The following is a 20,256-nucleotide window of genomic DNA, read 5'->3' as shown; positions in this document are numbered from 1 at the left end:
AGCCAGGAAAGCTCACAGCGCCTGGATACACAAAGAAACACCTCGTTACTGCCCACAGCGTTCCGCATGAGGGCACCCAGTCCTCCACGCTTTGACGTCTGTCTTGTTTCGCGCGCCACTCGTATACAAACAGAAACAAAGAAGCAAACGAACAAGCACTTTCGAGAGTTCGGCATGTCAACAACCCCGTTGCAACGTAGCCCAGCGGGGCAACAGCCGACACACGTCGCCAAGGCTTAACCCGCCTGCTGCACAAACATCAGTGTGAGGCATCTCGATAAAAGCGCGGAAACTTGTTAAAGGAAACGCTCGACTGCAGTACTGAATGAATCCACACCGGTAGAGTCCCAAAACCCTATTTTCGTTCATCTGAAAGGAAAAGAGTCAATATATTAACTTCGCCAGGCAATCTCAGTCCCGGTACGTCAGTGCGAGGTCACGAAGTTGAGCGCACCTATTTTTCATATTCGGGCCCTATGGGCCCGGTAACACTGTACAAGAACAGTTAGGTTGAGCCATTCGTTCAATTAAAATACAATGTGCTCCTTCTTCCTCGATAAACGATTGACTAGATCTGCGTAACGCCGTCGAAATTCGTCACGTCACGGCAAGCGAGTACGGGAACTCTGTCTCTGTCTTTCGTTTTTACATGTTGTCTGACCCTGCCGTATTTTTTGTATATTACTAATACTTTACTAATACCTAACACTGTTTGCTAATACAGCTCAACTTAATGTCCCTCCCTAGCGTCCAATTTAAGTATGTGCAAAGTCATCGACTTTCCTGATGCGCTGAAAAGACTCCAAGTCAATTGCTCCGTATAGAAGTAAAAGCGGCCGCTTTCGCGTAAGCCCGTCTATACGGTCACAAGGCCTCCTTGGAACTTGCCGCAGTTGGTGTGCGAACGCAGTGCTTCCGGCGCGCGAAACCATCGTATGCATGCGCAGGGCAGGCATCGTCTTTCCCACGTGTCCTGGCGTTTTACTTTTCCACGCACTCCCCTCTTTATTTCATTTACCTGCAAGAGCAGCGCGGAGTGGTTGCTGGACTATGGTAGACGAGCCAGCCAATATCGGAGACTGTAATCGAAGGCAACTTCCGGCCGCAATCTGTGCCAGGGACGAACTCTGGTCGACGTGTGAACCTGTGGCGTATGTTTGTGTGACCCCGTCCCATTCGCGAGTAGACGCATCGTGCGACGTTGCGGAACCTGAGGTAATTACAATACAGCGTTGCAGAGTTAAGGACAGAGACAGACGATTGTCTGTAAATGTGTTCACATTGTGTGTCTGTCTTAACTCTGCAGCGCTGCATTCTAATTATGCTATTCCAACTAGCCCAAACGCAACGCTTGATCAAAATCAGATGCGGGAGGTTTTGGGGCCGACCAGTGGGAATGAAACAGATGCATGCTTTCCTGCTGACTACAAAACCCTATCTTAACTCTTTGCCGGGAGGTTTCCTGGTCCAGCTTTTGGAACCACCCGAAAACCTTGCGTGTACAAGATAGTGCCACGCGGTTCTTTTTTTTAGGCAACGTCAACAAGAGTTCGAACGGACAAGTTGCTGTTGCTTGAAAGGACAAGGTCATTCCGTGTTCGAATTGAGTATAAAATACTCTTTTGTTCACGGTACTTTTACTTTCAGCTTATTGTTTTGAAGCATTTTAGTCGTAGATAAATTTGCATACAGGAAAAATTTTTTTGCGGGAGGTGCCTCGGGAGTAGGAGGCACAATAAGTAGGATGAACAATTTCGAAAACGAAGCTGCTGGAACCCATTGGGTACTCTGTCGATATCGCACATCCAACCTGTCACCGCTGAACACAGTCAGCATTGTATCCGCAAGTGAAATACATGTTCTTACATCTGCAGAATGTTTGCTCGAATATGGAATCGGGGGTCCCCTTTCGTACGGAGACACCCTGTCAACACAACTGCATGGCTTTAGTGAGTCAGCACACAACACAATGTCTGTACATATCGGTCAACAAAACAAAAAAGGGCGTCAGTAATCGCTTTACAGCTTAGTAATTTCTTGAACCATTTGTGGCTCATGCACAGTCTTCTTACTGAGAAAATTGGACACAGCACTAATCTTAACTGCGATGTCAGTAATTCTGGTACCCTTCTCTTCATTGCGAAGTGTCGTTATCCATCTTCGTGATGCGACACTATGGGGTTCTTGTACAACACATGCCATACAGCACTTGCTTGTAGCTATTGTTCTATAACGGGGACGCCACGAATTGCTCTCTCTCTCTACGCCGGACAAAAGCTAAGTGGCTCTCATTTAGATGTCACCACTAAACAGGCTTTCAGAAAACCGCCGGGCAAAACAAAGCCTCTAATTGGGACCGTCAAAGCGTGGACAACTTAAGTATCGTCGCGTTATATAACTTGGCAGCGCTTGCCGGCGACCTGAATGGACTTGTAAGGCTTCTAGAACAGAACTGTCGAGGCACAGCTTTTCTCTCGCGTGGATTGTTCAAGGTTGTTTGCTAATGGGAGGGGATTGTCGGTCACTACGCTCAGCAGCTGATTCCCACTGGTCTTATTTGTTCTGTATCCCCAATCTGTATGATGGACGTTGAAGCGGGCCAACCATAAATAAATGATTTTTAATTGTCTTTACTTTTCCACTTTCCAGCCAAATTTCGCACTATGGGGGACCTATATGTGTTGATTATGTATCTGTCGTATGACAGGCACGTTTAGAGAAGCTTCGTTGGGAATCCACACCAGCCACCGACGTAGTGATAGTAGCGCGTATTTCGATGCATGTGAATAGAGCGCTTTTACGTAACTCAGCTTCTGCAGGAAGCACTGCCTTGTTTCGGGCATTGGCTACGGTTGTCCAGATTCGCGTAAGGGCGTCAGCTTCACAAAAGCACGCACGATGTGATGCGTACAGGGATACAAAATTGCTTCTCCTGACCACTCAGTCGCAAGTGAACCAGTTAAGGATCACCGCCAAACTGGTGAGAGCTTTGGGCAGCTATTATTATTATTATTATTATTTTCTTTTTTTGCGCTAGAACAGATGGGCAGAGCAGATGCCAACCTTACGAGACTATAAACATGCTATTAGCGAATGCGGTCGGCCAATTTTCAACAACTCTTACCAGAGAAAAGCCTCGCGAATTCGGCCCCTGATCCACAGTCCTATGACGCAGCGAAAACCGCATCATTCGGCGAGCCCGCTTGCTCGTCCCTGCTGCCCTTCTCGCCTGTTCCTTCCCCATGTCTTCCGCCTCGGCGAACTTTGAACGCACTTGGAGTGCTTCATTTCCCAACTTCTCCGTCAACATTCTCAATTTCTACACATTCCTCACCGGTGGTTCTTCCTGGCAAAGACACAAGGATGGGTATGAGTAGAGGAGGTGGTTTGGGAGGGAGAGGGGAGGCACCTCGACTAAGGTCAATGACGCACCCGACTCACCCACCTCCGACTGTGCTGCTTTGCCGCCGAGGGCCATCGCCGCGCCGCGCTCATACGCGAGACGGCGGGCGCTAGCCGTGTTTGAAGAATCCCTTCGGCAAACACGGCCGACGTGCCGTCTTTTCCGGTCTGGCTGCTCTGACCGCGCGCAGCGCGCCCCGCCTGCCCCGCCACCCCGGCTCTGCCTTCCGCAGCAGCTCCCATGGCTCGCTAAGCCTTAGGCCTAACAAGCGGTACGAGGACGCCCGACCGAGCAGCACATACACCGCCTGCGCTGGCAATCAACTGCGGGAGACTCGGCGATGGATCTGTCCTGCTTGCTCCTCCCTCCGTGCTTCGCCTCTTCCATACGCCGTCACCCCACGCGTCAGCTCCGTTCGTCGTACAGACATCATTCGAAGACGTTTTGACGTCAGCTTCGTCGTCAGACTGCCAAACGGCCGAGGTGTGACGATTGAAAGGCAATTAGGGGTCCCGGCCGCTTGGGGGGGAAATTGACTGTGTCAGCGACGGCGGGGGGTTGTCTGAGACAATGGGGCCTTCCTTCCTATCCAGGGATCCGTTGTTTGTTCCGCGGGCCACGGGAAAAAAAGCCGTTGGGCATGACGGGCGTGCAGCACGTCGGCAAGAGTGTTGAACTCGACAGGCATCGCGGGGCTGCCGATATATCTGTCACTGGCGATGTCCTTTAAGTGTAAGCAGCGCCAGAAGCCGGGACTTCCGGGAATCTTCGAGCGACAGAAGCCTTTCAGAAGTTTTCGCGTCATTCTATGGCGAAATCATTTTTCTCTGCTGCTGGTTGCTTCAATTTCGGACGGCGTTCCAAGTAAAAGATGGAATTGCCGATTGTCCCATTTCGTTATGGCCAGAGAAGAAAACTCCCCCTCCTGGCGCAACAATCGAAACTGAGTGGTCCGCTCCTTCTGCCTTGTTTCCATGAGAAATCGCAAGCATCGAATGTAAAGAAAATTTGTGGAAACTTTCGCACTTCCGGGATTAAAGAGAGAGAGAGAGAGAATGATGCATAGAAAGGCAGGGAGGTTAACCAGAGGTAGTTCCGGTCGGCTACCCTGCACAGGGGGAAGATTAACTTAGCTGAGCCTACCGGTCAGCCAAAAAGCAGTCAGAAGTTTCAGAAGTTACGCCCCATCATTTGACATTCCTTTGCGCAATTTTCTCATCATCTTTAAAACTAAAGTTATAAACCTTTGAAGCCAATGCTTTGTTGTAAAGTGTATTACTGAACGTATGTAACCATGCCTTCATTCTTACACTATCGATACCATGTTTCTTATTTACGCACATCGTAAAATAGTGAGTTATTGGAAAATACGTAAACTAACCCCGCTTTGAACAAATCATCAAATGCCCGTAACAGCCTGCACCTTGAAACAGTTGTTCTATGTCATCGTTTTGTTGGGGATGATGCATTTTGACCGTCACAAGAACATTGGTATGATTTGCCTGTGTTGTTTCCGCGCAAGCCAGTGTAAATTCTGCTAGGTAAATGTGGCGCGGCACCGATTGTGACGGCCTATGGTTTGTGTCACTTTAACAGGCGCGAAGTGGAGACCTCGCAAAGCCAGTTGGCCACGGTGAGCTCACCGAACGTGACCATGCGCATCACCGACCGCCAAGGAGACGACGTGTTCACGGCTCAAGTGGGAGACTCGCTGGCGCTCCGATTCGAGATCGTCGACAGCAACAGTGAGTACTGCACCGCAGCTGTTCCCGTGGTTTCAGCTTCCATGGGCTCTCTGACTGACTCACAGGTCGTGCTAAATATTTCTTGAGTATTAATTTCTTATAAGAGTCATTAAAAAGTGCAATTTTCGTGTCTACTCAATGACAGATATTCCGACTGATATTGGTTTCAGATATTAAATACTGAATGTTTCCTTATTACTGGGGGGACAACAACGAAAGATACGTCACTGCAATGCAAACAGATTGAAACGAACCTAGCGCACAAAACAGCATTACGTACTAATTGAAATAAATCTTTGGGCTTCTATGGGACGAAACATTCCTGTTCATATAAATGAAATAAAGAGTCCCGAAAAAAAAAAGACATGCTGATCTATATGTTATTTCCAAAGCTGGTGAGCTATCCCGTTGAGATAGATTAACAACACGTATTTGTTGAGGCCCCGCAGAGTTGTTTATTTAGCCATTCTTATCCTCTATTAGTCGGTCATAAACTAATGTTCGAAACTTTCTGCTATTAAGTACGGATCGGATAACGAAGGCTGTACGTTTCGTAATGGGAATTTCGAATATTCGCAAAGCTTGTCTGCTTATGTAAGATCACGCACAAGAATCTCAAACCCCACCCCCAAGCTAGGGAATTAGAAACCAAGAACGCTTTGTATCTGTAGCCACACAAGGTTGTATTTAGTTGTTTCGAAGGTCATTGTCTGCTTTCGATCCGTGGGAAAAGGAATCACTCGGAAAGAACGGTAGCTTTTCTTTTTTCGTCTATTGCAAGAGAGGACAGTCACAGTCCAGAGTAGCGTTCAGTATCAATCATGTTGCTTCTTTGTCATACGACGCTCGGCTAAGTGGCGAAAGCAACTTCACGCACGCAGACATAGACAAGGGCATCGGCGGACGTCCCGACGAATGTACAGTAAATGGTGCTTCTCACTGGCGTGAGAATAGAATACTACCGCCGCTAACCCAATTGAACTGTCTCAAGGGGCCCTGAATGTCCGCGGGTCAGAGTACGCGAAACTTTCGTTTTATTTCGAGCTTCCGAGGAACTGTCCTGCGCTGCTTATATTCGGAAAGAGAGGCGCTGTTTCTACAGCTGCAGTGCATTATTCAAGCTTCCAGGACAGCCCTTACCTGACATACGAGACGAAGACGGGGAACGTAAATGCTGTTAGTATACAGGTAAAAGCTGGAGGCAGTGAAATAAGGGGGCAAATCATTAGGCTTTAAGCTGACATGCCGGGCCCTCTTTTCTCCGTCTACCTGACAGTGAAAAGTTAATGGCGTGCCCATTTACGGAATACTGTAGCCGACAGCCCACGAGTGGCCAGCCATTGTGTAAAACGGATAATGGGAAATTTGTGAGTTCGACACGAGGCACCTGAACGGTCGTCTTGTACTGCTGTGAGTGTTGACGGTATCAGTGCATCGAAAGCTTTAGTTCTTTGTTGCTCAGGTCATTCGACGAACACTGTCAGTGTCACAAGACTCAAATCAAGCGGTCCTGTCGGTATTCTCAACACACTGGTCAAATAGCGACAGTTCGGCGCACAGCCACCACATGCCATGCACTCTTGGCTAGTGTTGCAACGAGAATAAATCTGAGGCATTATTTTCCACATGATAAGAAACTCATTTCGTAAACATTAGGCTAGCAACAAAGCGACAACTTGTTCAAAAAGCACTCTTGGTAATAACTCGTCATTTTATTAAATCATGTTGGCGGGCTCGTTGGCTAGAGTCCATGACAGAATGTGTGAGCGCGACTGAACGAGGATGTAGAAAGAAACAGATAGACAGAGAAAGCACTACTTTTATTTATAGATTTTAATTTCGATAGATATATTTGTCGACGCGTGGGAAAATAATATCTGTAGTTGAAAGTAGCGCTGTCTCTGTGTATCTGTTTCCTTCTACGTCCTCGTTTAGTCGTGTTCACACATTCTACCATAGTTTTATATTGTACACAACACAAGAAAGCGCAGGTTGACTTGTTAGACATCGGAATTACTGTTTTCTTCACATAGCAAAAATATCGCGTATTTTGTTCCCCCCTCCTAATCTGCTTTATACGATGAACGAAATTTTTTACAGTAAAACTGAAACCACAAACAAAAATTGAACGTATTTCTTGGAGAAGAGGAAATGTGAGCGCACTTGACCACAACTTCGACGTCGGTGCACCGCTATTTGTTAGAGGAAAACAAATTGCCCCATTACATAAAATCAATGAGCGAAATTCCTTCGTTTTTTTTTTTAGCCGAGGTGTCTGTAATGCCCAGTTCGCGTTTCATTGGCCCGCGATAGCGCACGGGCGCAATCTTGCCACACCTACGGCACCTCATCAAGGCGAAATACTAAACGAGCGATCGCGGGCGCAAAAGCGGGAAGCGTTTCCTTTTATGACGCCGCCCCGGTCGATCACTGTAGGCGAGACAGATAAGATGAGAAGCGCGATTAAGTGTGCGGGAAACAGAAACCACAGTACAACACGTGGTGCAAAGAGCAATAGCCGAAACACCTCAACCTCTGCTCCTCTCGGAGTGCTGTGAATGACCGATCAGTCACCGAGTCGCCACTCTACCCTGATCCAGCCTGATGGCAGGCTCGGAGGGTTAAGAGGCCCGTCACATATTTTCTCTCCCTTCTATTTATTTTATATATATACACACACCGTGCAAAGCTACTATCGACCCTAACCTAGGGGGCGGTGACTACACTGCGTCCCTGTACAATGGACGACGTGTATACGTCACTATTAAGACGGCCGATGACCCTTCTTAGATCACCATTAACGTGGTCGATGCCGCATCGTTTCGTCGGTCAGTCCGCCGAGTGTCAAGCCGAATGGTAATCGATGGCAAGTGAAAGAAGACTGCCGGTCTCCTTCACCCGAACACCTTTGCCATGGCACACCCTTTTTTCCGGCTACTGTGGGATGTCTGCGCTGGCAGAGCGGCCGAGTGCTGTGTTTAACAGCGGATCATATAATCCAGCTTGTGTACCGTCATGGAGTAATAATTTCGAGCCTGAATGTCTAAACTAGTTTCAGGATCTAAATGTCAGCGTGCTTTTTAGCCACTCGTATAGGCCGTAGTTTCGAACTCGTTGCGACACGGCAAGAGGTGAATCAAATGATACCTCGTGTATTAAGCTTCCGTCGGGGCTGATGGAGTGCTGTAGATGGAGATGGAGTGAGTAGATGGAGTGATTAGATCAGTAAGTTTCCAAGCGTAGGGCGCATTCGGTTGGTGCAGGAAGCAGATGCATTTTGACATCTTCGGAAAAGACCTTTATCCTACACGAGAGTTAAGCAGACTGATGGTGACGGCGACCGTGGCGACGACCCTAGCTGACATCGGCACGCTCTTACATTTCATTTAAGCTTGTACAGGATCAATGTCCTTTATCAGTCTAATTTTCTATCCGGCCGACCCAAATCGAATGTAGTGACACATAATAGCAAATGATTTGTGCCTATTTGAGCACGTGTTAGAAACATCGGTAATTTTTCGAACTATATTTAAGTGTTTCCAGGGCTTGTTCGCGTGCACGATAGACAATTGTCCTATGAGTTCGACATGTATTTTTTTTTTTCTATACGGTTTCAAGTCTCGCCGTCCTTGCTGTAGTTTTTGATCCTGTTACCTTGCTGTAAATGCGTTACCAACAACGGAAGTTAATAGATAAGCGTGCACTGCATTACTGCACCCGTGTACCCGCGAGTACATCGTTATGCTGACTCATCTACCAGAAGACTAGGCCTTACACTTGCTCAGAACGTTGAAGAGGAAAAAAAAAAAAAAGAAACACACGTTAGGCGTAGTCGTGACAATGTATAAGAAAAGTCAAGCCGGGAGAGCACCATTAATCCTCACTTAAATGGAGATGTTCTGTGCGCAATTTTGTTGATTTTATACATGTTTTGTACTGTGTGTAATGAAGGCAAGCAGAATTCATACGAGAACTACAGCAATTGCATAACAATGGTTCAAGAAAAGTTGAATTAGTATACTTCAAATGTAAACTTTTCCTTGTGTTGTTCATCATTCATAAGTGCTTCAATGACCTCAGGAAAACGAAATCCTAACTTTATTTCTTTGTTTACACTCTTATATGTGCTAGCATTCGTCTCACCTTCGATATTGCGCGGGGGCCTCCGCACACTGGAAAGTGGGTTTTCTGTAAAGCTTCCTTAACTCGTCGTGCTCAATTTAGAATTTGCCTAGTGACTCACCGAAACGGATATCATGTTGAACGCTTCGATTCGATTCGTGCTGCTCAACATGTACTCAACCATTCGTGGCTGATTTCCAACCTTCAGATTAATCGCCACTGATGTCAAGGTATGTAGGCTCGGGTAACAAAGCACCCGAAGCCTTCAGTATAATTTATCATGCGATACTTTCATTGGATCACGAACAAGCTTACCACACCCTCAGCAACCCCCTAGTGGCAGGTCTTCAATTAACGTAATATATATGGTACGGTCTTGAGCTCAGCAGCTCGTCAGGCACACTTCGTAGCCATGTTAGTGAACCTATTCACTCTACGCAGCCTGAGATTTGGCATTGCCGCAATACATTCATTACCATTGCTCTGTTCGTGCGTCTAAGTCCATAAATCTTTCTTTTCTTTTTTTTTTTTCAAATCACCTCCTCACTTCGTTTTTCTTCTCACTGCCATCTCCTGCCATAAGTGGACCGCTATCAACGTTGAAGTTGGACGGTTCAGATAACCACGGCCTGTCATATCCACGCACGATTCGTGCGAGTAGGGAGGATATATGTTATCACTGGCCGACTTAAGCCCGTAAGACATAAGAGCTGCGCAAATGGAAGATGAAGGGTGTCATAAAAGTAATGCTGCCTCGTTAGTTTTGCGAGTACTTGAAGTCTACGTGTAGGGGAGCGCGGGCAGTGCTAAGTGTGTGTGTGCATATATATATATATATATATATATATATATATATATATATTGGAGCACCGGCGTCACGATAAAACCATTTCGATTCGTCTATACGCGAGGGACGTGCACAGCGGAGAAGCCGGCACCCAGCGAGAGCCTAGATCAAGCAGACGTTACAAAGTAGCAATCATACAACCTTTTCTCACTTGGCGTGCGTGCCCTAATGTCAGGGTTGCCGTAGCAGTGGACGCACACACGCACGCACGCGCACACACACACGCACACGCACACGCACACACACACACACACGCACACACACGCACACACGCACACATACACACACACGCACGCACACGCGCACACACGCACACACACACACTCACGCGCACACACGCGCACACACGCACACACACACAAAAAAAAACGCTGGCGTTCGTTTCTTCAGACCCGCTTGCGATGATCAAGCCCGACCGACGACACGTGCAGTCCGCTACGAAAGGTGCCTCGTTACGAGCGTATATGAGAATGCACGAAGGCACACACACACACACACAAAAAAAAAAAAAAAGAGAGAGAGAGAGAGATCATTAATACCCGGGTGTGTACTTAAATCGCCCCCATTGCCGGTCCCCTACGTTGCCGAGGATTAAAGGTCTGCCTGCAAATGCCGAGTGCTTGGTGCCTCCGACGAATGAAGCGCAAACCGCAAGCAGCGCTATAGCCTCCGCTGCGTTGACTTTTTCTTGTTAGATTGGTGCAGCGCTGTGGGAACTACAGAGTGTCCCCGAAGGAGCCGCCATGGCCACTACAAAAATTCATTGTTCCGCTCTGTAGAAAGTGTGTGGACACTTATCATATAATGTGTAAAGATATAATGTGTCTTTAGCCCAAGGTCTCTTCACGCATCATATACCCTCGTACAAGTGCAGACAAAACTTTAAACAGCTGGTTCAAAGGAAGTTTATGGAAAGCTACATAAACGCGCAGTTTTATCAATCACTTCAATGGTCGACTTGTTTATTTCTATTTTTGTATTATTATTTTCATTACGAACATATTGGTATTCCAGTAGGTGTCGGGGGAGGGGAAGGGGGGAGGATGCTTTACGGTTTAGTGAGACAACAAATGGGAGCCGTACATGAAATCCCGGCCAGAAGAGCTTTACAATGGACTAATAATTTTAGACATAGGAAAATATTACTTGTTCAGTCTATATGGTCTGAGACAACGACAACAAACAGCAGTATCGTCTGCTTCCTCTTTTGCGACTTGGAGTAAGCGACATAGCAGAAGCGTACACATCCGCGGATAAACGTTCTGTATCGGTGCGCGCCCGAATATCACTTCGAATTGCAAGGTCTAGCATCACGACAACGATTACCAATGCCGTCTGCTTTCCGCTTCTCAAGTAAATGACTTTGCAGCGAACGCGAACGCGTCCGCGTAGAAAAATAGTGCAACGGTGCATGCGCGCTGGCGTTCTCCCCAGATTGGCTGGCGCTCGCTGTACAATTCGCCGCGCTGCACCCTTTTAAGAGCGAAAACGCGTGGATCACATCCTGACTGCGGCTTAAACGGAAACAAAACTTTACAGCAAAGAAAACAGACGAACGAGAAATCCGAGGGAGATGCGAGGCGGCGTCTGTGGGGTACGGGGTGCACGCTGGGAAACCGGTCAAGCAAAGATTTATCTTGTCGTCTATCGGTTTATTCGCCCCGCGTATCGTGTACGAGGGAAACCCGGTTGGAAGCGTAACGTATGATCTTATTTGCCAGGTGGCCATTAAAAGAGAAAAAGCGGGTGATTGATGCGTCATTTATCCGGGCGGTCCGCGTCCTCCGAGCGCGGTCTTTTGTAATGGAGCGGTCCCCTGATACTCATTTGAGCTAATGCGAACCGCAGCTGGATTCGCTATATGGATACTTCCCTTTTTCTTTATTTCCCTTTTTATTTTTCTTACGTAGCTGTATAGTTATAGTCACCAAAATATTTGCTTGTTCGTGTGCGGCCGTTGTGTCGGCGGTGGAAGGATACCGGTCGTACGTTGCACCGAAATTGGTAAGAATCCCGCGCAAGTGAACGTATTTCGCTTTTCCTTACTTTGTGGACGCGACTGTATCGAGGGTGCAGCCGCATCCAGTGTGTTGGAAGAGCTTTGGTCGCATCTCTTTTGCATTGCTGGACGGTAAAACCTCTGTGGAGCTCCCCGAAGAGAACAAAGTAGCACAAAAACTATATATAGTGTCTATCTTTTAAAAAGGAAAGACCACCAGAAAGCCAGTGTCGAGACTGTCATCACGGCCTATGATTTGGCACGTGCGTTTTTTTCGGCATTCTACATTCATCGTCATATTGCGACGATTCGTGCCGCGTGCAACTACCGCGCTACTTAACCCGTACACTCCTTGCTCGCTTTTTTTTTTTTATTCTCCTGAGGAGGGCACACGAGGCTTCTGGTTTTGTGACGAAAGTGCTAGATAGCACACTCCAGGTACACGAACAGAATGTTCCATAGCACATGTGTACATGCATTCGCATCGCATTCTCGGTTCACAAACCATGAATAGGCTAATAGCACATTCATGGTCTTGTGTATATTACGAATGCAATGTGAACATACAATGTGAGCTCTTCTGTATGTGCTATATGGATATGCTATATTAAAGAAAGGTCAAATTCTTGGGTTTTACTTGTCCATGTGCATCATTTGCCTCTTTCTATTCCCCCTTTCCCTTACCCCAGTGTAGGGTAGCAAACCGGGCGCTCGTCTGTTTGACTTCCCTGCCATTCCACTCCTTGCTCTCTCTCTCTCTCTTGGGTTTTACGTGTCAAAACCAGGATTTGATTATGAGGCATGCCGTAGTGAGAAACTCCGGATTAATTTTGACCACCTGGAGTTCTTTGATGTGCACTCAATGCACGGTACACGAACTTTCTTTTTCTTTCTTTTTTTTTCAATTTACACCCCATCGAAATGTGGCCGCTGTATTCGATCCCGCGCCCTCGGGAATAGTAGTGCAACCGCCATAGCCACTACGCCACCAGGGCGGGTGTACTATAAGCATGTGTGTGCCACGAATACCACTAATGCACGCGTAATGTGCTATAACACACGAAGCACTATGCACTATGTGCCTGGATGTGCTACCACATTGTGGCACATTCGAGATGAGCTTGATGCGTCTTCCTTCCAGAGAATTCGATGTTTGCTCCTTGCAGCACGTGGTTGTTAAAGTTAGGCCGCCACAGACGTGCCTTCATGTTCGGGTTATATCTGACACCGGCTGCATACGCATGTTCTGACAAACAGTTCGCTAATACTGAAGACGCATATTTGTTTTGTTTTTTGTTCTTTTTTTTGGGGGGGGGAGGCACAAATAAACGCGAGAAGCAGCCCAGACGAGGCCTCTGACGCGCCTTCTTACAAAAAAAGAAAAGAAAGAAAGAAAAAAAATGCAATCGAAAAGGCCGGCCTCCTAACGCTTAGTAAAGCACACAGTAACTCGTTGGCATGAAATCTCATGTACCGCACGGAAAGGCTGCCGCGACTCAGTGACCAACCCACATACACGAGTCGCACGAATACACCGCAATGATACGCACGACATATCGCCGTCCTCGCGGAGCCCCGCTACTGCATCCTTCAGGAGGCAAGCCTAAGGGCACTATATTCACGAAATTCTCCGGGTACTAGAGGCAGAAGAAGTGCCATGATTTGCATAAATAGCGCCGAAGTAGAGCCTTACTTTAATGCAGAAGTAGGGGTAATTAAGTATTTTGCAGCGTGAACAGTCGGAGAAGCTAGACGGCTTCAAAAGCGCGACGTTCTCTTATGTAACAGTCCTTGCGTGCGTTTATTTTGCACGTTCAGTGCAAAGAGCGTTCAAGTGAAAGACAAATGTTGCCTTTTTGGAACGTCAGCGAATGTAGTACGCAGAGACTGAGGGTCTCCTGTTGGAACGATATTTAGTATACCCTTATCCAGTGCATAGCTTGACGGCTATCAACAGGCGGTACCTTAACGGCAACAATAAGGTGTTCATAAGACATGAATGCGTATTTTCGTCATAGAGAAAACGCGGGGAACCCGAGAGATGGAAATTCAAGACGATGTGCAAAACAAGGTGAAAGCAGGAGTCATCGTTTCGGCAAGTGAACTTTTTCAAGGCGACATATAGGCGACATATAGTTATTTTACCGTTCGCCCTTGAAAGATCGTCTACGTCTTTCTTACTATTTCTTTTGGTGCGTTAGGATCAGGAGTATCAAAGTGAACACACACACACACACAAAAAAAAGGTATGTGTGTGAACGGGGAAAGCCGGTCACGTGGTAGAAGTGTGTATATACCTACCGCTCCTCGAAAACGCTGGGCGTGTGACGAGTGCGCTCCTGAATAACACTTTGCGACGGGGTAAACGCAGTTTAAATATGGATCCGGGAACTCGAAGAGGTACGACGCCATGCTAACGCATATTTCTCGCATTTACCGCTACATGCTACATCGTCAATGAAGTTGTTGTTGTTGTTGTTGTTGTTGTTGTTGTTGTTGTTGTTGTGCGCACTCGAGAGCTTTGGGCTGGTTCGGAAGGCTGTAACCAGGGGCAAAATGAACAAGATATATTTTATCGATTAGTTAATCCAATAATTGATCAACTAATTGGTTGATTTGATTTGAAAGTTTCTGGCAACCCATTGGCCGTGAGAGACACTGCCGTATAGGGGGGCTCGCATTTTTGCGCGAAAGCACTACTGGGCTTCCAACCTGGATTTCGCTTCTGTCTGCGTGAAGCCTCTTTAGCGTTCGCGCGAAACGCACGAAATACGATGCGCATGCGCGCTTTTCGTGCACAGCCTCTTCTTCTTTCCACACATACGCCCGCGTACGTATGTGCGAATAAAAAACAAACAAACAAACAGAAACATTTTAACATCGACATCGCTACTGCAAAGGATTCAATTAGCAACCGGTCAAGTAACGACTAAGCGATACCTAACTTGGTACAAGAAAATGACTCATTTGGTTCAAGAAGGTGTGCTCTCGCACAATATTCCGTGGTTGGCGCAGCCAAACCGACTATAATTTTTTTTCCAACCTGGGGTTCTCAAAATGTACACATAATCTGATTGCGTGAGGATGCTTACCCCCCGCTCATGACTAAATGTATTTGCCGCGGTCGGGTTACGCAACACGGCCGAACGCTCAATAGCCCAACGTAATTATATGCTCAGCAATAATCATGTGATTGAACGGGGGGAAATAAAACTAACCGCAGAATTTTTTTCAATGTTTCTGTTGCTCAATCCATGTGACGAGTATTATTAACGGCGAAATAAATGTGACGAGTATTATTAACAGGCTTCCTCTTGGTAAACAGTTTTCTTCGTTCCTTCCTTTTTCTTTTTCCCTCCAAGGCCCATACGAGATCTTCGTGCGCGAACTGGTCGCCATGGATGGTGTGGATAGCAGTGAGATATTGCTGGTCGACAGCCACGGGTAAGTTATCGCGATTTTTTTTCTTTTTCTACTGATTTCACGAAAACAACTCACGAGAAGAACTTAAGCTCGCTACCCTTACGAGTAGCGTGCCACATTTCAATATTCTACCGCAATTTCTTGTCTGACGATGTAAATTTTGTTCGTGAATCAACGAAGTCCAATTGAAGGGTTTGGATTTCACGTGGTGGTTATCGCTTCCGAAAGGGCGCCGAACGCGGTGGCCTTTCGAAAACTGTAAAGCTAGCTTTCCTGCAAAACGCAAGTGTCACAACGGTATTCGCGGTCAACAAATTGTTGAAATGACGGCTACCGTGTAGCTGGTGCGTTGTAATTGTCATTGCCTAGCCTTGCGGGAAGCCAGCTAGCACGAACTCACAAACTGGCTTCGAGATAGTGGTGAAGGCCACTGGACAGCTTTACACAGTCCAGATGGACCAAATAATGACAATACTTTCGCAAAGCTGCAACCACCTGTTTGAGCTCCCAGAGAGTGGGAGCTTTCGGCCCTAATCCATGCTCCATAGAGTTTCCTACAATAATTATCAGAAGGCTGCGATCGTTCAGCCACGACGGGAATGATGTTTAGTACAAGGATTATGTCTAGTCTTCGTGATACGTCCCTGCAACGCTTTAGTTTCCAGAAAGATACGCCATAGCCAGAAAGGAAGCTTCACGCCTACTTATGCTGCTAAGATACACCGATTCACTGGGTGCGAGGTAATTACTCTAGTGACTCTGATTATCCAACTTTTATCCAACCAGAGTTCCCCTCTAGTAATTTTTTGTATGACTATCCACGTCATGTCTTGTTGACCTCCTGTCTTCTTAAAAGCTGACCTGCTTTCCTCAGCTTTGGGACTCGAGGGAAAAACGAGTGCCCACAGCAGAACGGGAATTCGCGGCATCCGATCTGAGCACTGGCACCCGGAGTAAGCGGCGACTATGCTCGTGACCCCGGTGTCGGAGTGACGAACGAGAAACTGGCGTGACTGCTTGCTGGACAAGGTGCTCGGTGCGTCTCCTATAGAAAGGCGCGTGACGAATTGGCGGCGACAAGTCGCCGACGCCGACACGACGGCAGAGCGCGACGACGCGGCGACACTGTCGAGCCTTGAAAAACGTCGCGATGTTGACAGAGGAGTGGCAGCAAACGTAAGCAGTACACGACAGCGCGCCGCGAGGAAACAGGAGTCGTCACCCGTCCTGTGCACGGCAGGACGCGACTAGACGACAGGCCGCTTCGTGCGTTTTGATTTAGTTATTCCCATACACTTGCGGCATTCTTTCTTTCTTTTTCCCTGCAGCTGATGCTCATACGCAGGGCTGGTTTGCCACTATGTCGGCGTCACAGTCTACGTCACGAATGAATACAGCGTGGATTTGTAACTTCGCGATGTGAGGTTCGCACGAATACGTATCCTATGCACAAGGAAAGGCCTCAAGGACACTCACTTCGTCGGAGCGCCTTTTTCTTCCCTTTATATTTCAGTGTTTACCTTAGTGTCGTAATTTATACCAAAGACAATCGCGCCAATGGTGACTGTAAACATGGTTCATCCGGGGGGGGGGCAAGAAGACATACGTTGAGATGGACTTAACTTGACGTACGCGTGCGTTTTTGCCGCAAATTTCGTTCTTGTCTTCATATTTGTTCTTCCTTTTCTTGCGCCATGATGTAAAGAAATGCGCGACTAATATTCGCCAGCTCGTACTTAGTATGAATCAGGGCGCACATACGGACGCCGACTGATTCAACTCATTTTCGGTGGCGTCTGCCAGCTGTACGGGACAACACCAAGAGATCTTTGAAGCAAACTAGATCGAAAATTTGGTACCTCCGCGCCAAACAACCTTTGAGTTTCTCTTTTATCCTCTTTAAGTGTTCCTTCGATCGCCCTGCCCAGATGTTCGTCACGTCGCGAAGTGTTACTTCTTTATTGGGTGTTGGATGTGAAGACATTTGCACTTTGACCGATGCCGACTAACACCTTTTCTTTATATTTAAATGTTAATGCTACCATGGTAGAACAGAAAGAGATCAATAATCAACAGAAATGAGTAAATAGACACATTGTAGAGCTCAACAAGTGCGCATATACACATTGCGTGAAATTCTAATATGCAGTAATACAAATGCGGACGATTTCAAAACATGGTATACTTTTAGTGCTCGCACGTTTATGTACAAGTTGCACACAGTTCCCCATGCAGCGGAGCATAATTTTTCGTCCTACAGCTTCTGTGAGCTCTGAGAAAGTTGTCCCTAAAATCTATATCTCGCGGTTGTAAGCCAGCTTTCTGATATGTTCCTTGTTCTGCTTTGTTCTACTTTGTTCTACTCTGTTTCGCTTCCTCTCAACGTGTAATACATGTGCGCAGAACCATATCGAACCATAACATAGTCGACAAGGGTTCAACCTGTCTACACCGGCTGCAGTTCGTTAACCGCAGTCTGAAGTGCGGACGGCTCAAAAAAAGACAACAGCCTGGGAAGGCAGGCCAGTGGAAACAAGCATAACAAAAATTAAGAAGCGCGCAGCCATCGCGTTGCTCTCGCTTCCTTCTTAAACCTCGGTCCTTGGCCGATTACCTAGAGGAGCCCCCGCATCCCCCCCCCCCCATTTTTTTTTCGCCTTCCTCCTACCCCCGTCTTGTTTCTTTCAAAAACTCACTCCGCCGCATTCCGGGATAGCTTAATCGGTGGCTGCCGGTCTCGTCTCTGTCTTTGCGCAGACCCCGACATTATCTCCGGGCGAAGCTGCTCTTTTGCTGTCATTAGGCGAGGGGGATGACGCCTGTTGTTGGCCGCGGAAACGTCATGCCCGCAGCTCCAGATCTGTGCTAGCTGGATGTGGCAGGGCGCTATTCGACATTCCCACTATCCGGGCTGCCATCGCGCGGCTCCTCTTGGCCGAGATGCACAGTGGCCCTTTGAGACAGTTCTTTGCAGTCTCGTGGCTTCGTCGCGTTGCCCAGAGGGTCTCACGCGTGGCGTAGCCGTCTCGGGGATGCATGCGACGTTGTTGTGTGAGGCGTTTTGTTGTACGCCGCAGCAGGGTGATGACCGCAGGGCTGCCGTACACAGCCGCTGTATTGATGCGACGTTTTCTTTTTATCGTTATTTATTTTTATTTTTTTCTGTTCTCTCTCTCTCTCTCTCTCTTTAGCCTGGGCCGTTTTGTTGGGTGGCGTTGCCCCTATACTTTCGGCTGGCTTTGAAAGCATAAGAAAGGTCGTCGCCCTGAGCAGTCCTTAGACGTCAGGATGCGACGCTGATTGAGAGGTGGAGAGTTAGTTCTGTGTCTGTTTCCTTTGTTTCAGTTCGTCGACTTTGTCTGGTTCTTTTATCGTCCCCGTGTGGAGTGTTTTTGACCCTTTCGCGCGGCCCTTTCGTCAAGTGGAATTGCGGTGCGTAGGGCGCTACTTCCACACAGTCCAAGCGTGGAGGTTTGCAGCTTCGAACGTTCCCGGAAGCACCGATGGGCGCCAGAATTCAGTGGAACTTGACATTGAAGTCAAATTAGGGTGGCTGGCCGCGTTCCCCGTCGGCGCAAAAGTCACTGCCGCCCTTAAATCAGTGGTTCGGGACTATATCCAGGAGGCAACCTTGCTCAACAAAGGGTCTCACCGCGTCGGGCTGCCCTCCTGTACAGGATCTCCAAACGTCAGCGCTCGTGCAAGGAAGGCTGGAGTGAGTCCCCGCGCTGTGCAAGAGACGAGTCGGGGCTGCTCGCCGTTCTGCATCCTCGGTAACGCCTTGTGAGACATGCCACACTTTTGGGCGAGTCGCCCTATTTTATGACAGCGAATGACAGTGGCAAGGGCAATGCTCAGATGTGGCTATCGCGTGAGTGGATTCACCTGGAAGATCAACAGTGGCCGAACGAGGAAAGTGCCTGGAGCCAACTTTCTGACAAAGGTAGATGCCTTCGCCGGGACAGCAATTCTTACTCCCCAGACGGACAGGTCTCCTTGTCCAAACGCCAATTCCAGCTGCAATCCTTGTTCGACCACTATTAATTACTTGAAACCTCCATCTTCCTGCTGATATCTGTTTTGTCCTGATTTATTGGGTTAAATTTGTCGCGACTTCCCCTCGCCCCTCGTCTTCCTAAGAGAAGCTGGTTTCGCATAGCAGCGGTGATTTGGCGTATGGCTGGACGCGTCGTGCAATCGCAATTGCTTACTGGCTTATTCACTGTGGTTATTCGTCCTTCATATTCCGTTTTCGTTTTGCCTGAGCGATATAAGTGGCCGTATGGCAATGGAGCAGCAGTTCACCGTATCGACCACTGATACACTTGTTGATACGGTGTTGCGCCTATCTCCCGCCAAATGTCAATGAGCAACAGCAGCTTCTACGTGCTCTTCTGCACAAGCAGGAAGAAAGAGTCCACCGGTCAATGCGTACATGTCAGAAACAGTCCCATGACGCACAACGAACACAAACAATCTTCGTGTTGTCCTTCAGTCAAAGTAGAACGTCTTTGAATTCTAGGTGCGCACGGATAACTATAGCATATCATTCAGACACCAGTGAAGACAGGAACGATTTTTGTTTCTCTGCATTGCCAGGCGCGTCGTCAGAAATGTGCTAGGCGGGAGCTCACGGACGGTGCAGAACTGACTTTACACAGCTCTCCTCGGGCTTGTGGCCGTCGTGGCGGACCCCTTTGTCAGTGGTCGTGCATCA

The 20,256-nt window shown here is 47.7% G+C and overlaps 1 protein-coding gene across 2 annotated transcripts in view; it reads left to right on the top strand.

Annotated features, from left to right (window-relative positions):
- LOC126538976 (uncharacterized) overlaps positions 1 to 20,256 on the top strand; it is a 121,948-nt gene that overhangs the window by 73,735 nt on the left and 27,957 nt on the right. For both annotated transcript variants that reach the window (XM_050185662.3, XM_055075200.2), the window contains exons 7-8: positions 5,000 to 5,148; positions 15,479 to 15,560. In XM_050185662.3, coding sequence (XP_050041619.2) covers positions 5,000 to 5,148; positions 15,479 to 15,560 — 231 coding nt within the window. The remainder of the gene's footprint in view (positions 1 to 4,999; positions 5,149 to 15,478; positions 15,561 to 20,256) is intronic.

Source organism: Dermacentor andersoni, chromosome 11 (genome assembly GCF_023375885.2).
Source record: "Dermacentor andersoni chromosome 11, qqDerAnde1_hic_scaffold, whole genome shotgun sequence".
NCBI classification, from domain to species: Eukaryota; Metazoa; Arthropoda; class Arachnida; order Ixodida; family Ixodidae; genus Dermacentor; species Dermacentor andersoni.
Note: the sequence above shows the minus strand (reverse complement) of the source record. Positions and strands in the feature narration are given on the sequence as shown.